Below are 15,441 nucleotides of genomic sequence, written 5' to 3'. Positions count from 1 at the left end.
AAAAAGGTTACGTAAATTTGGTCAAACTATACGTAAATTATATCTAAAAATAAAATCTTTACGTAAAGTTCAAAGGTTTTACGTAAAACTCTAATTTTCACAATGTTTGTGGATGTTTCTCCAAAATAAAAGGGTTACGTAGATTATAAAAATACAAGTTTACTTAAATTATGTACAAAACTAAAAGATTTATGAAAAGTTCAATGGTTTTACGTAAAACTCATCTTTTTTTGCACAGTTATTGATTTTTTTTTTATAAAAATACAAGTTTATATAAATTATGTCTAAAAAAAATACTATAGTCAATGGTTTTACGTAAAACTCATCTTTTTTTTTGCAAAGTTATTGTTTTTTTATAAAAATACAAGTTTACGTAAATTTAGTCTAAATTTACGTAAATTATGTATAAAAATAAAAGATTTACGTAAATTTCAAAGGTTTTACGTAAAACTCTATGTTTCACAAAATTTTTGTGGATTTTTCTTATAAAATACTAAATTTACGTAAATTATGTCTAAAAATAAAGGATTTACGTAAAATTAAAATATTTTACGTAAGACTCGTTTTTACAAACTTATTGATTTGTTATTGTAAAAGAAATTTTACGTAAAATTAGTCTAAATTTACGTAAATTATGTATAAAAATAAAATATTTATGCAAATTATGTATAAAAATAAAAGATTTACGTAAAGTTTAAAAGTTTTACGTAAAATTCTATTTTTTCACAAAGTTTTTATATTTCTTATACAATAACAATTTTACTTAAAATAATATGGGTTTAATTTCAACCTTGAAAGAAACAAATTCAATTGAATTCTTGTATGTAATATTTTTATAAATTAAACTGCAGCAGGGGTGGAGACAGGGGCCCGGGTCTCTCCAGCCACCGGAACCACATGACCACGAGTAGTTTCGACCCCTCTGTCTCCATAAAATCTAAGATTGTGGTGATTATAGCCCCCCTGTTTTCAAGAAATTTAGCTCGGGTGCTATATTAGTATCTCAAAATTGGCCTAGGTCCCGTAGATTATAAAAATACAAGTTTACTTAAATTATGTACAAAACTAAAAGATTTATGAAAAGTTCAATGGTTTTACGTAAAACTCATCTTTTTTTGCACAGTTATTGATTTTTTTTTTATAAAAATACAAGTTTATATAAATTATGTCTAAAAAAAATACTATAGTCAATGGTTTTACGTAAAACTCATCTTTTTTTTTGCAAAGTTATTGTTTTTTTATAAAAATACAAGTTTACGTAAATTTAGTCTAAATTTACGTAAATTATGTATAAAAATAAAAGATTTACGTAAATTTCAAAGGTTTTACGTAAAACTCTATGTTTCACAAAATTTTTGTGGATTTTTCTTATAAAATACTAAATTTACGTAAATTATGTCTAAAAATAAAGGATTTACGTAAAATTAAAATATTTTACGTAAGACTCGTTTTTACAAACTTATTGATTTGTTATTGTAAAAGAAATTTTACGTAAAATTAGTCTAAATTTACGTAAATTATGTATAAAAATAAAATATTTATGCAAATTATGTATAAAAATAAAAGATTTACGTAAAGTTTAAAAGTTTTACGTAAAATTCTATTTTTTCACAAAGTTTTTATATTTCTTATACAATAACAATTTTACTTAAAATAATATGGGTTTAATTTCAACCTTGAAAGAAACAAATTCAATTGAATTCTTGTATGTAATATTTTTATAAATTAAACTGCAGCAGGGGTGGAGACAGGGGCCCGGGTCTCTCCAGCCACCGGAACCACATGACCACGAGTAGTTTCGACCCCTCTGTCTCCATAAAATCTAAGATTGTGGTGATTATAGCCCCCCTGTTTTCAAGAAATTTAGCTCGGGTGCTATATTAGTATCTCAAAATTGGCCTAGGTCCCGTTAAGTTTTCTCTAAATCCAAAATTTTAATTTTTTTTGGGCATGTTAGGTCCTCTTTAAGTCTAAATTTCTAATTTTATTTGCCTGGTAGACCCTCATTAAATCCAAATGGGCTTTTTACATGAATATCATAATTGACTATAAAATTACAACCAAATCATATCATCAAACTTAATTCTCAATATGTCATTTTTTTCTATATATATCAAATAAAATATGTTTTTATACCTAATTTAAAGAGTTTAAACCCCAATTCATAAATCTCAAACGCTTGACAATATATTCTAGATCCTTAATTTATAAACTTTAATCTTTAAAAATAATGATTTTATTAGTTTGACATAGTTCAAAATTATGATTTGACATAATTGTAAATAATTTTTCAAAACTAAAGTTCTGTGTAATTTTTCCAATTTCTATTTTTTTTGGGCCTGTTAAGCCTTTGTTAAATTTAAATTTCTAACTTTTTTCATCTTTTAGACCTTTTCTAAATTCGATCTTTTCCTATTAGACACCGATTTAGCAAATTTTTTTTTACATACCACGTATAAAATCGGCCCACAACCGAGCAATTCTGTATTCGCCACTGAACTACAGCAATGTCAGTGGCACACTACAAACTAATTCATGTTTCTTTAAGAAAATTAATGCGTAGAAAACCATCAAGCTAAAAAAATTCATATGATTGATTCCTGCTCAGATAATAGCAGACAAAATGGTCAAATATTTCAAACAAGAAAAAATTTATATAAAGTATTATTTGCTCATTAATCCTCCAAAATCACAAATAGATAATCAAGTAAATAATGTTGTGAATTGAAATTATTAATCTTCAACAAGTGAGGAAACAAGTTGGAGAGACGTGGTGTAGAAAAAGAGGTGAGAGAATTATTGAAAATACCGGAACAAACAGTAACCAGTTGGAAGAATTGAACTACCGAGCTAAAATAATTGGATGGTTTAGATTAACTTTAAGTACAATCAATGGTTATGCAAGCAAAGTAAGGGTTACTTTCTTTTTTCAAGGAAGTAACTATAGCCTTCATGTAGAACCACAATATAAATTTTCTGTCATAAACTAAAATCAGGTGGATAAACTGAAATCATGTTATAATGAACATAAAAGTTCACTTATTGCAAATGAAAATTTAAAATGACTAAATTCTGAAATTCATAAAAGCAGCAAAGTTATTCTTATTCCTGGGTCCTTTTCCGCTTATGATCCACTCTTCTTCCAATCTGAACACCAAAAAGCTTCACTGCATTATCAGTCTCTTCCTCCATTTGTTCAACTTCTATACCCTTGTTTATATTTTTCCAAAAATCATTTTCCATGTCTGTAATCCAACACAAACCATAAAGTTCGGTTCCAGCGCGCTGCACATCTATCACGTAATATGTTTTTCTCTGATTGTCCCTTTGCTGCTTACATACGTAGAAGAAGACTGAATCTCTCGGCCTCATGCTGTTCATCCTCAGGAAGTGTCTCCACCCTTTTGTAAACACAAAAGTCTGTGTACTCTTCCAGTACGAATACCGGAAAGTCCATGGCCGACAATGTTTATCATAGAAGATTAGCTCGGTGGACATTCTCTCGCCACCTTCTCTTGTTTCCGAGTTCACACCAGCCAGTGGTGGAAAGTGCCCCATTGCATATACTTTAGGGATGTAAAGCCCTTTGATGTGAGTAACATCAGTTTGTGTCAACTCCTTCCGGAAAAGGAGTTGATACGAGATCCCACCATAGCGGCGTGATGGATTACTCGCGTTGAATTCTCTCACCAAAGATTGATTTGCAAGAAAGCTACTGAATTTGGTGATGTAAGTTTTGTTTTTTATCATCTCCAGGATCTCCTCGTTCGAGTACTGACCTTGGAATTTCGTCTCCTGGACTGTGTAGGTTTGCATATGGAAGTTGAGTGGCGTATCACTTCTTTGAAGTTTGATTGCTGCTCTATCATAAGCCCTTGCTGCCTCTTCTTCCATGTCGAATGTTCCTAGCCAGTACGCCTTGTACTTATAGGCGATCCGAGCACCCCACTTGCCACTTCTAAGCCAAATCACTCCTCGGAACTTTGAAGCTGATCCGCTATGGTTGCTGAAATTCGAGTTTGAACTATTAATGGACATGTTGAGCCTCAAATTCAACTCCATAGCCTTCTCAATTTTCCCACACATTCTTGTGAAAAGAACAATGGAGAAGAAACTAAACCTACTATGCATTTATAAGCAGGGAGGGAACTGAATATAGCTGGAGAAATTTTAAAGTCACAGCACACTAAGAATTGGTTATGGTAACTGCAACTATAAAATGACAAGTACAACTAAGACTGCAGAATCATTTTTGGAAGGTGCAACAGAATTCTTACTGTTATCCATAAAACAAGATGAAGGAAACCAAATGGAAGAAATACATATATTTGCAGAAGAGCAGGTACAACTTAGACCTCATGGCAAGTTCTGGAACTAACCATACATGGTGATAAAAAAAATGCATATGACAGTTTGCAGTTGACTTTTGTGGAGAAAGGTAAAAAGATGAAAAATATACTAGTTTTCATTCTGTTATGCTTCTAATTTTTCATTTGCTGAAACAATCTGTGCAGAAGTTATTTTTTTCCTCATCTATTCTTTTTTTTTTTTTTCCTATTTTCTTTAAAAAAAGGATAAAAATCGATAATTACAAAAGTATTTTGAACCTTTAACACCTGATGGCAATAATGTTTTGAAACACAGGATATTATTTTGATGAGAAAAGAAAAATGTATTCCTTACTATTAAAATGCTGGCGCAAAAATATATTTTTTAATTATTTTCTTATAGTATTCTCTCTAGCCGTAGACCACAAATGAACCATTTGCTTGAATGTTACCATTTGATAATAGGTCGCCGAAATTTGAGCAGATGTAAGAGTTCCTTACTTGCATTGAGCAGCTTACAATGAAGCAAGAAAAAGTTCAGATATTGGGCTATTCTTAGCCGAAATAAGTTAATGGGTTCCCCAGAATTTTGGGCTAAACATTTTGGAGTTTTATGCAGAAACAGCAAATCAAACTTTACAAAATAGGCACTGATTAAGAACACCAAATTAAGCCAATTTGCATTCTATGAGGTGTACATATTTCTAGGGTAAATGCACCCACAGTCAACTGTTTTATACATGTCATGATGGAACTGTTTTAGCTAAAAGCTCTAGCTGATAGTTAAAGGTTTCACTTTATATTAATAACTGACACACCCCCACACGCGAAAGCACATTAGCGTGACAACACAGGCCCATATTACCATGTCCTGCAAATAACTCAACAAATGGGGCTGCCAGGAATCGAATCCAGGACCACTTGGTCACACTGGCTCTGATACCATGTCATGGAACCGTTTTAGCTAAAAGCTCGAGCTTTTAGCTAAATCGGTTCCATGACATGGTATCAGGTCCTCTAGGACCAAACGGTCGAGGGTTCGAGTCTTGGCAACCTCATTAATGTGTGGAATTAAAAACACATGGCGAGATGGGCCTGTGTTGTGCACGCTGCAAGCCCAAGGGGCATTTGCGTGTGGGGGTGTGTCGGAGATTAATATAAGATATATGATTGGACCTTAACTATCAGTTCGAGCTTTTAGTTCAATCGGTTCCATGACATGGTATCAGAGCTAGTGTGACCAAGTGGTTCAGGGTTCAATCCCTGGCAGCCCCATTTGTTGAGTTATTTGCAGGACATAGTAATATGGGCCTGTGTTGTCACGCTTCAAGCCCAAGTGTGCTTTCGCGTGTGGGGGTGTGTCAGCTATTAATATGAAATGGACCTTTAACTATCAGCTTGAGCTTTTAGCTAAAACAGTTCCATGACATGGTATCAGAGCCCAGGATCACTTCATATTTTACGGGTTGCATATTTTATTTATTTAAAATAATTATAATTTAATCATATATATTTTGAATTAATAAAATCATAAAATATTTTTTAAATTATAATACTTCTTTCATCTTGAAAATAACTAAATGATTGTGTAAATTACATCTATAGCCACTCAACCTTATCCATTTTAACATATGATCACTGAACTTTAATTCTTAATGGTATGACTACTGAACTTTATACTTTTTAACATCAGTGACCACTCAACGCCTCAAAATGACAGTTGACGGTCCCAAAATAAAAAATTCAAAGAGTTAATGATATTCTGAGGAACTTTAATCCTCGAAAATTTTCGTTTTGAGGTTTTAAGTGTTATTTGGTTAGGAGAGAAAAATAGTGAATTTATATAAAGAGAAAACTCCAAAAAATATGATTTTGAAAAATAAAAAATGTGATAAATGTCGTTCTCAACAACCCTTTTTTTTTAACTGAAGGTTGGGCCGTGCAGGCAGGCCACACATCCCAACTAGGTTGGCACCCCTGGCACAGACTACAGTCCGAATATTATGAAAAAAAGGAAGAAGAAATGTTACATTGGGGGAGAAGGAAAAAAAAATAAAAAGAAGAAAAGCAATAAAAGAAAGTAAAATTGAGTTTCACCTAAAGCGAACGTGAGCTACATTGCATAAATCTTCAAAAGCGAAGCCTTGACAGGACAGTGGAGCAGAATCCCACCACAAATTTGTGCTTGCTGATTGCCCAATGCCTGCTAACCGATCAGCAGCTTGATTACCTTCCCTGTAGATGTAAGTTGCTTTCCATGCCATGCCTGAGAGTTTTAAAAGACAGGAATGCCAATCTTGTCTGATTCGCCATGGGACATTTCTGCGAGGCATATTGAGGAGATTAACAACATATGTGGAGTCCGATTCAATCCATATCGAGCTCCAATTTTTGCTCGAAGCTTCACTCACCGCTATAATAATAGCCTGCAATTCTGTAATATGTGCAGTAGAGTTCTGTAGAGGATACGCGAAACAGCCAGTAACAAATCCCCGATGGCTTTTGAAAATTCCTCCAGCACCAGCTCGACCATTGGAGCTCGATGCTCCATCCGTATTGATTTTGATCCAGTTTCTAGGTGGAGAGATCCAACGCACAATTCTGTAATCTAGTTCAGGCGGGAGTCGTGGATTTGCGGCATTAGTAGCAGCAGATTCATGAATTAACTTCAGCAGCCTGTAGTTAAGTATTTGGATTGAAGGGAGGTCTTGATCAAATATGGCCTTGTTTCTGATAGTCCAGATATACCAAACGCAGGTGATAGCCGAGAATAGCCATCTATTTCTGCATCTTTTACTTATACGGACGTTCCTGATTTGAGTGCAGAAATCTGACAAGGAGAAGATCGGACATCTAACCAAATTATCACAGCAGATCATCCTCCAAAGGCCTGTTGATATTCTGCAGCTGAAGAAGAGGTGCTCCAGCGTTTCCTCATTTTGCTTGCACAGCTCACAGCGTTGCGCCAGAGCGAAACCTCTGGATTGCAGCCTGCTTTGGACGGCCAGTCCACCATGAATAAGTAACCAGCAGGTCAGCGCTCTTCTCGGAGGGATGTGCGATTTCCAAACCATCTTACTCCAGTCAACCGAAGTCCCCTGGTTCAGATTACAGTAGACCTCCTTTACCGACAGTATTCTAGATTCTGCAGGTTGCCAGATGCAGCTGTCATCGGCACCAAAACTGTCCACACGCCTGATGTTTTCCTGCATATGAACAGGAAGGAGATCAATGCTAATCCAGTTATCATTGCTACGGAACTCGCTTAAAGGCTTGAAGAGATTAGCTTGTGTTTTTAGCGGGATGTTCATTTGATCTGCAACGACAGGGGTGATCCATCGAGCAGTCCAAAAATTCAAATTCGAGCCATTCCCAAACCACCAAACAGCATCTTTTGAGACAATATCATACATCGCCCGCAAAGAACACCAGACGGTTGAATTACTAATGAATCACTTCATCAGACCTGAGGGTGCCATGAATCTGTTTCTTAACAAGGAAATAATGAAACCATGCCCCTGCAATAAATCCCAACACAGCTTAGCAATTAGAGATAAATTAAACATTTTCAGATCTTTAATTCCCAGGCCACCATGACCCATATTCATACAGCAGATGCTCCACGGGACCGTGATAAATTTTCTCTTATCTCTATCCCCAGGCCAAAGAAAATTACGAATCGCCTTGTTGACTTTCTTAATTAAGTCACACGGCCATTTGTAGATCATGAAAGAGTGTACCAGGACACCAGTCAAGGATGATTTGATTAGAGTAAGCCTTCCTGCCATTGAAAGCGATTGGCCTCTCCACAGGCTGAAGCGATTGAGAAATTTGTCAATAATTGGTTGTAGATACCTGGCCCTGGGAGCTCCTTAGAAGAGTGGAACACCGAGATAGTTAATTGGAAGAGCCACTGTCTTAATGCCCAGAATCTCAGCCATACGAATTTTTCGAGGTAAGGGAATGTAGTTACCAAAAATAGCCTGCGATTTATCCCAGTTAACCGCCTGACCAGATATTGATTCATAAAAGTCAAATAGCTCTTTAATACATCTCATATTGCGTAAGGAGGCCCTGCAAAATAACAGCATGTCATCAGCATAGAGAAGATGAGAGGGGAAGGTAAAAATTTTGGTATAAACCATCGGGATGAATCATTCCTCTTCAATCAATTTGGAGATCCATCTCCCCAGAAAATCCTCAGCCAGCCCAAAAAGAGTTGAGGAGAGAGGGTCTCCCTGTCTGACACCACAGGAGCAGCTAAAGAATCCTTTAATACCTCCCCCAATTGAAATTGACAATCGAGCAGATCTAAGAATCTCCAGAATCCAGTTCCTGAACCTCAGCGAGAAGCCAAAAGACTCAAGCACAGCTAGCAAGAAATTCCAGTCTAAGGTGTCAAAGGCCTTCCTGATGTCTATTTTCAATGCCATGTTGCCCCCAAAGCATTTCTTTTTAAGCAAATTGACCCCCTCAGAGGCTGCGACAATGCATTGATGGATGCTTCTTCCAGATATGAATCCAAACTGATTATCAGATGTGATTCTGGCTACAATCGGAGCAATTCTGTTCGATAAGATTCTGGAAATAATCTTGTACTTGAAATTTCCCATTGCAACCGGTCTGAATTGGTGAATCTCATTAGCACCTTCAGCCTTAGGAATAAGAGAGATGATGCTCGTGTTCATCCCAGGAAGCATGTATCTGGTGTCAAAGAAGCTGATAACCGTCTTGCACATATCAGGGCCTACAATATCCCAACAGTGTTGGTAGAAGACTCCTCCAAACCCATCCGACCCAGGCGAACTGTCTTTATTCATGCTGAACATTGCATCCCTAATTTCAGTAATACTGGGTCTTCTAGTGAGGTCCTCATTCTCAATATTAGACACATCGGAGGGAATGACAGATTTAATAGCTTCATAGTTTACCTGTCTTATGCTGCCGGTGAAGAGTGTTTCATAATAAGTGACCACATGCTGCACAATCGCACTTTCATCTGTCACAATTGCGTTGTCAATTAGAAGGCTATCCAGAGTGGGGTGAACCTTTCTAATTTTTGCAGACCGATGGAAGAAGGAAGAATTCTGATCTCCAAAATTTAGCCACTTTTCCCTGCTTTTGTCTCTGAGGAGCATCTCTTGTCTGAGTAACTGGAGCTCAAGATCACGATGAGCTTCATTTTCCTGAGCAATACGAAACTCATTAAGACCGTCACTAGAGATCAGGGCATGCACCTCTTCTAGCTTCTTCATAGCAGCGGTGATGTTACTTTCCACTCTCCCAAAAACTTCAATGTTCCAAGCACGGAGCTTCGGTCGAAGCATTTTTAGTTTGTGACAGAGCAACTGAGCAGGAGGCAGAGAGAGATTGCAGGAATTCCAGTGGTCAGAAACAATTTTGTTCAGTGATTCATGAGTAGTCCACATGGAGTAGAATCTGAATCGTCCCTTACGAACCACTCCGCTCGAATAGGAGAGAAGATCGGGCTATGGTCTGATTTAGTTCGAGGGAGAACCGAACACTGAATTCTGTCCCAGTTGTCAAGAAAAGCTTCATTAACCAAAGCTCTGTCAAGCTTACATTCAACGTGATCAACACCCATTCTTCCATTTGTCCAAGTAAATTGCATCCCCGTGCTTTCTACCTCCATCAATCCTGCTTTTCCAATGAAATTCCTGAAATCCCTGCAGCTTCTAAGAGAAGGCGGTCTGCCAGTTTTCTCATCAGCCCCCTTAACTGCATTAAAATCACCCATCACCACCCTGTTATCACAACCTCCTATCCCAGTAATTGAGTCCCAAAGCTGACAGCGCCTATCAGCTCTGTTATTTCCATAGACAAAGGATATTTGAAAAACCTGAGGATTCAGTCTGTATCGCAGGGTAATATGTTGCTCATGGTTGAGAAATATGTCACAGTTGTTACTGATTCCCACTTTACAGAAAACCCATATAGAGTTGCATTCATTCTTGGTGATTAGTTGAAGACCCAGAGATCTCCAAAATATATCAGAGATTCTATCAAAATCCACCATTGGTTCCGATAAACAAACAAAATCAGGATGATTGGTGTTACATAAAAGTTTTAACGCCCTTTGGGTACCCGAGTTCTGGATCCCCCTACAGTTCCAATACAAACAGATCATGTATACGAGCTATTTAATCGAGCATGTCCCTTCAAACGGGAGTCGACAGATTTAGCCTTTGATTTTGATTTTTCCCTGGCAGTGATCCATTGACTTCCCTCAGCAGCATAAACAGGACTGTTGTTTCTGCTATTGGATCTACGCCTATGCTCATTCCATTCTAGAGATTCCGAAAGGAAGTTTACCCCACTCTCTGTTTCCACCGGTTTTAATTCGAAACTATCAGAATCAGCTCCAGATATCAGCTTTTCCGTCGCTGCCTTAGGGTCATCAGCCTCTTCCACGACTTCTTTACCTTTGTGCAGAATCATCTGCAGAGGGTTATCCGGCATCTCATTCATAGGAACCTCTGTATCACTATTATCATCCCCCGATTTTTCCTCTGCTGCTCTGTCAGCCGAGTTATTACCTTCATTACCTTGCTTTTTAATTTTTGAATTCTGTCGGGGTGCCGCATTTGGATTTCGTCGACAATGAGCCGCGATGTGACCAATTGAGGAGCATGTGCTACAGATATCAGGAAGATTCTCATAATCAACATAAACCCACAGCTTATGATTGTTAATGTCAAGCCTAAGCTCAGATTGGATTTCTTGAGACATGTCAATATCCACTAATACCCTGGCGTAATGACCAAATTCGCCGTTTACAGTATTCTGATCAAACCTAATAGGTATTCCCACAGCCCTGGCAATACTAGCAATGATTCTAGTATCCCAAAATTCCCAAGGCAAGTTGTAAATTCGAACCCATACCTGAGCAGAGGTGTTCTTGTGCAGATCAGGTCTGAATCCCGGAGTCCAAGGCAAGAATCTAATGATGCCAGGCTTCAGAGCAATGGACCCGAGACCCCAAATGGCTTGTAGGGCGCTTTCATTTGGCATGATGATTTGATAGAATCCTTTCCCCAGGGATATCAGGTGCCAATCGAGGTTACGCTTCCAGACTCGGTTCAATTTTTGCTTGAGCTCAGCATGCTTCCATGGCCGTTCTCCTTTGTTAAGTGTGATACGACCAATGACCGAGTGCTGAACTTTCTTAATTCTTTCCTCATATATATCTTGAGGGATACGGACGGCCTTGAAGCCTCCCTCCTCGGAAATCAGTGGTTGCGATGGCGCCGGAATCGAGGTACTCTTAAGATCGCTCTTAACAGCATCCACAAAGGAGGGTTTTTTTTAGGGATCGATTGATTAGAGGAGAACTGAGCGAAAGATTTCCGATCGAAGAGGTGAGCAATGGCACACGGCGAATCGCCGGTGGCCGGAGAAGGCGAAGATGCCATCATTCTCAACAACCTTAATTCTTAAATATTTTCATTTTGAGGCCATTAACGATCATTTTGAAGAGTTAGTTAAAGTTGAGTGGCCACATGTGTTAAGAAGTGATAGTTAAAGGTCCACTTCATATTAATAGCTGACACACCCCCACACGCGAAAGCACAATTGGGCTTGAAGCGTGACAACACAGGCCCATATTACCATGTCCTGCAAATAACTCAACAAATGGGGCTACCAAGAATCGAACCCAGGACCACTTGGTCACACTGGCTCTGATACCATGTCATGGAAGTAGTTTGGGAAAACTCAATAGTGTATTATTATAACGATAGGTATTTATATACAAAGTGGTAGAGATATTAATAGGTCCCTGAACTAATATGCTAATAGGTCCCTAAACTAATATCTATATACAATTACATACATTACACTCCCCCTCAAGCTGGAGCATAGATATTTGACATGCCCAGCTTGTTACAGATGTAATTTACCCGAACCCCATTTAAGGCTTTGGTAAAAATGTCTCCAAGCTGTTCATTGGTGCCAATGTAGGCTGTAGCAATGATGTTTTCTTCTAGCTTTTCACGAACAAAGTGACAATCTATTTCAATGTGCTTAGTACGTTCATGGAACACAAGATTGGAAGCAATATGAAGAGTTGTTTGATTATCACACCATAATTTTGCCGGAGTGGTGACGTTGAACCCAAGTTCGGAGAGGAGATGACGAATCCACATAATCTCACACACTGATTGAGACATCGCTCGATATTCAGATTCTGCACTGGAGCGAGAAACAACATGTTGCTTCTTGCTCTTCCAAGAAATTAAATTACCTCCAACAAAAACACAATAACCGGTAGTGGATCTCCTATCATCTTTGTCTCCTGCCCAATCTGCATCAGAGAAACACTCAATCTGGGTATGACCATAATTCTTGTAAAGTAAGCCTCGGCCAGGAGTTCCCTTTAAGTAGCATAAGATCTGTTCCAGTGCAGTCCAGTGATCAACAGTGGGAGATGACATAAACTGGCTAACAACACTGACAGAATAGGCAATATCCGGTCTAGTCACTGTAAGATAGTTTAACTTTCCAACCAAACGCCTATATCTTCCAGGGTCTTCAAAGGGTTCTCCTTCTGATGTGAGATGCGCATTCGGTGTCATAGGTGCATTGCATGGCTTAGCTCCAGATTTTCCAGTTTCGGACAACAAATCAAGAACATATTTTCTTTGAGACACGAAAATTCCTTTCTTACTCCTTGACACCTCAATTCCTAAGAAGTACTTCAACGCTCCTAGATCCTTGGTATGAAACTGACCATGGAGAAATGATTTCAAAGACGAGATTCCTGACATGTCACTGCCTGTAATAACAATATCGTCTACATAGACGACCAAGAGAATGATACCTGAAGCAGAATGTTTATAAAAGACAGAGTGATCACACTTACACTTCTTCATCCCAAAAACCTCAATTGCTTGACTAAACTTTCCAAACCATGCTCGAGGACTTTGTTTCAACCCATATAGAGATTTGCGGAGGCGACAAACTTTGCCATACTCCCCCTGAGCAACAAACCCTGGTGGTTGCTCCATGTAAACTTCTTCTTGAAGGTCCCCATGTAGGAAAGCATTTTTGATATCTAACTGATGCAATGGCCAATTAGGGTGGGCAGCCAGGGAGATAAAGAGACGAATAGAGCCCATTTTAGCCACTAGGGAGAAGGTGTCAGAATAATCAACCCTATAAGTCTGAGCAAAGCCTTTTGCAATAAGACGAGCCTTTAGTCGAGCAACAGAACCATCAGAGTTAACTTTCACAGCGAATACCCAACGACATCCAACAGGTTTCTTACCAATAGGTAAATTTACCAAGTCCCAAGTACCATTAGCATCCAAATCATTCATTTCATCAATCATGGCGTGGCGCCAGCCCGAATGGGATAACGCCTCAGATACAGATTTAGGAGTAGTAGTAGAATCAAGGGAAGCAACAAAAGACTGTGAAGGAGAACATAAGCGCTCATAGGAAAAAAAAGCAGAAATAGGATGGGAGCAAGATCTTTTACCTTTACGAAGGGTAATGGGAAGTTGAAGGCGGAGCAGAAATTGGTACTGGATCAGAAGCAGGAGGTCTCTCACGTCGTGAATATACCTGAGTAATTGGTGGCTTAGAGGGACATCCATCCGAGACCTGGTGAACTTGATAGACCAGCTCATCATCAACATCAGTATCACCTGTGGAGATATCAAACGACATGGAAAAGAACGGAAGATGTTCCATAAACGTGACATCAGAAGACACAAGATATTTATCAAGAGAAGGAGAAAAACAACGATACCCTTTTTGAAGACGAGAGTATCCAAGGAAGACATATTTAAGGGCTTTGGGGTCAAGTTTAGTGACTTGTGGACGAACATCCCAAACAAAGCAAGTACACCCAAAAATACGAGGTGACACAGGAAACACAGGTTTATGAGGAAAGAGAGTACCATACGGAGTCTCACCTTGTAACATGGAAGAAGGCATACGATTGATCAGAAAACATGCTGTAGAGACAGCATCAGCCCAAAAATGTTTAGGAACACGTGTTTGAAACAGAAGAGCTCTAGTAGTTTCAAGAAGATGACGATTCTTGCGTTCAGCAACACCATTTTGGGATGGTGTATCAACACATGAAGATTGATGAAGAATACCATTCTGGATCATGAAAGACTGAAATTGTCCAGAAAAGTATTCTTTAGCATTGTCACTTAGGAGTATATGAACAAAAACATTAAATTGTGTTTTAATCTCAGCACAAAAAGTAGTAAAATGAGTAAATAATTCAGAACGACTTTTCATTAAATATAACCAAGTAGTTCGAGAATAATCATCCACAAAAGTAACAAAATATCTGAAACCAGGTTTCGACACAACGGAACAAGGACCCCAAACATCAGAATGAACTAATTCAAATGGAAAACTTGACCTTTTATTGACTCGGGGAGGGGAAAACAAACGGTGATGTTTAGCAAACTGACACGACTCACAATCTAAACTAGACAAATCCTGAAACTGAGGACATAATTTCTTCAACACTGGTAGAGAAGGATGTCCCAACCGACAATGTTCATCAAAATGTGTGGATACACTAGAGAGGGCAACCGATCTTCTAACAGTTGTATCCAAGATGTAGAGACCGCCAAATTCCCGTCCACTACCAATAATCTGCTTCGTCATGAGATCCTGAAATAAGCAATGATTAGGGAAAAATGAGATAGAACAATTAAGTGAACGGGTAAGCTGACTCACAGAAATTAGATTGAATGTAAATCCAGGCACATTAAGAACAGAGGAGAGGGAAAGAGAAGAAGTTGGGTTAATAGTGCCAGAACCAATAACAGGGGAATGTGTACCATCAGCTATAGCAACATGTGAAGGAAAAGTTTTATTATAAGAGGTGAACAATTCAGAATTACCTGTCACATGGTCTGTTGCACCAGAATCAATGACCCACTTTGAAGACGAAGAAATGAGGCACTTATTAGAATTACCTGAATCAGCAATAGCAGTGATAGGTGAAGTAGAATGCTGAGGAGCTAATGAATCTTGATACTTAGCATATTCATCTGCAGTAAGGGTGTAGGTCGGACCAGAGGATGTAGCATCACTAGTGACAATGTGAGCAGACCGGTGCCTG

At 38.2% G+C, this 15,441-nt stretch overlaps 1 protein-coding gene across 1 annotated transcript; it reads right to left on the bottom strand.

Moving 5' to 3' along the window:
- Nucleotides 1-3,102: 3,102 nt before the first annotated feature.
- Nucleotides 3,103-4,067, bottom strand: LOC136218946 (AP2/ERF and B3 domain-containing transcription factor At1g50680-like). Its single transcript, XM_066006130.1, has one exon. It carries the CDS (start codon nt 4,060-4,062, stop codon nt 3,103-3,105), a length of 960 nt encoding a protein of 319 aa, XP_065862202.1. The 5' UTR covers nt 4,063-4,067.
- Between the last annotated feature and the right edge of the window lie 11,374 nt (nt 4,068-15,441).

This window comes from Euphorbia lathyris, chromosome 1 (assembly GCF_963576675.1).
Source record: "Euphorbia lathyris chromosome 1, ddEupLath1.1, whole genome shotgun sequence".
NCBI classification, from domain to species: domain Eukaryota; kingdom Viridiplantae; phylum Streptophyta; class Magnoliopsida; order Malpighiales; family Euphorbiaceae; genus Euphorbia; species Euphorbia lathyris.
This window is presented reverse-complemented; position numbering and strand designations above follow the sequence as displayed.

Coding starts and splice junctions, on each gene's coding strand:
- LOC136218946 (XM_066006130.1), bottom strand. CDS start 4,062: ATGGAGTTGAATTTGAGGCTCAACATGTCCATTAATAGTTCAAACTCG.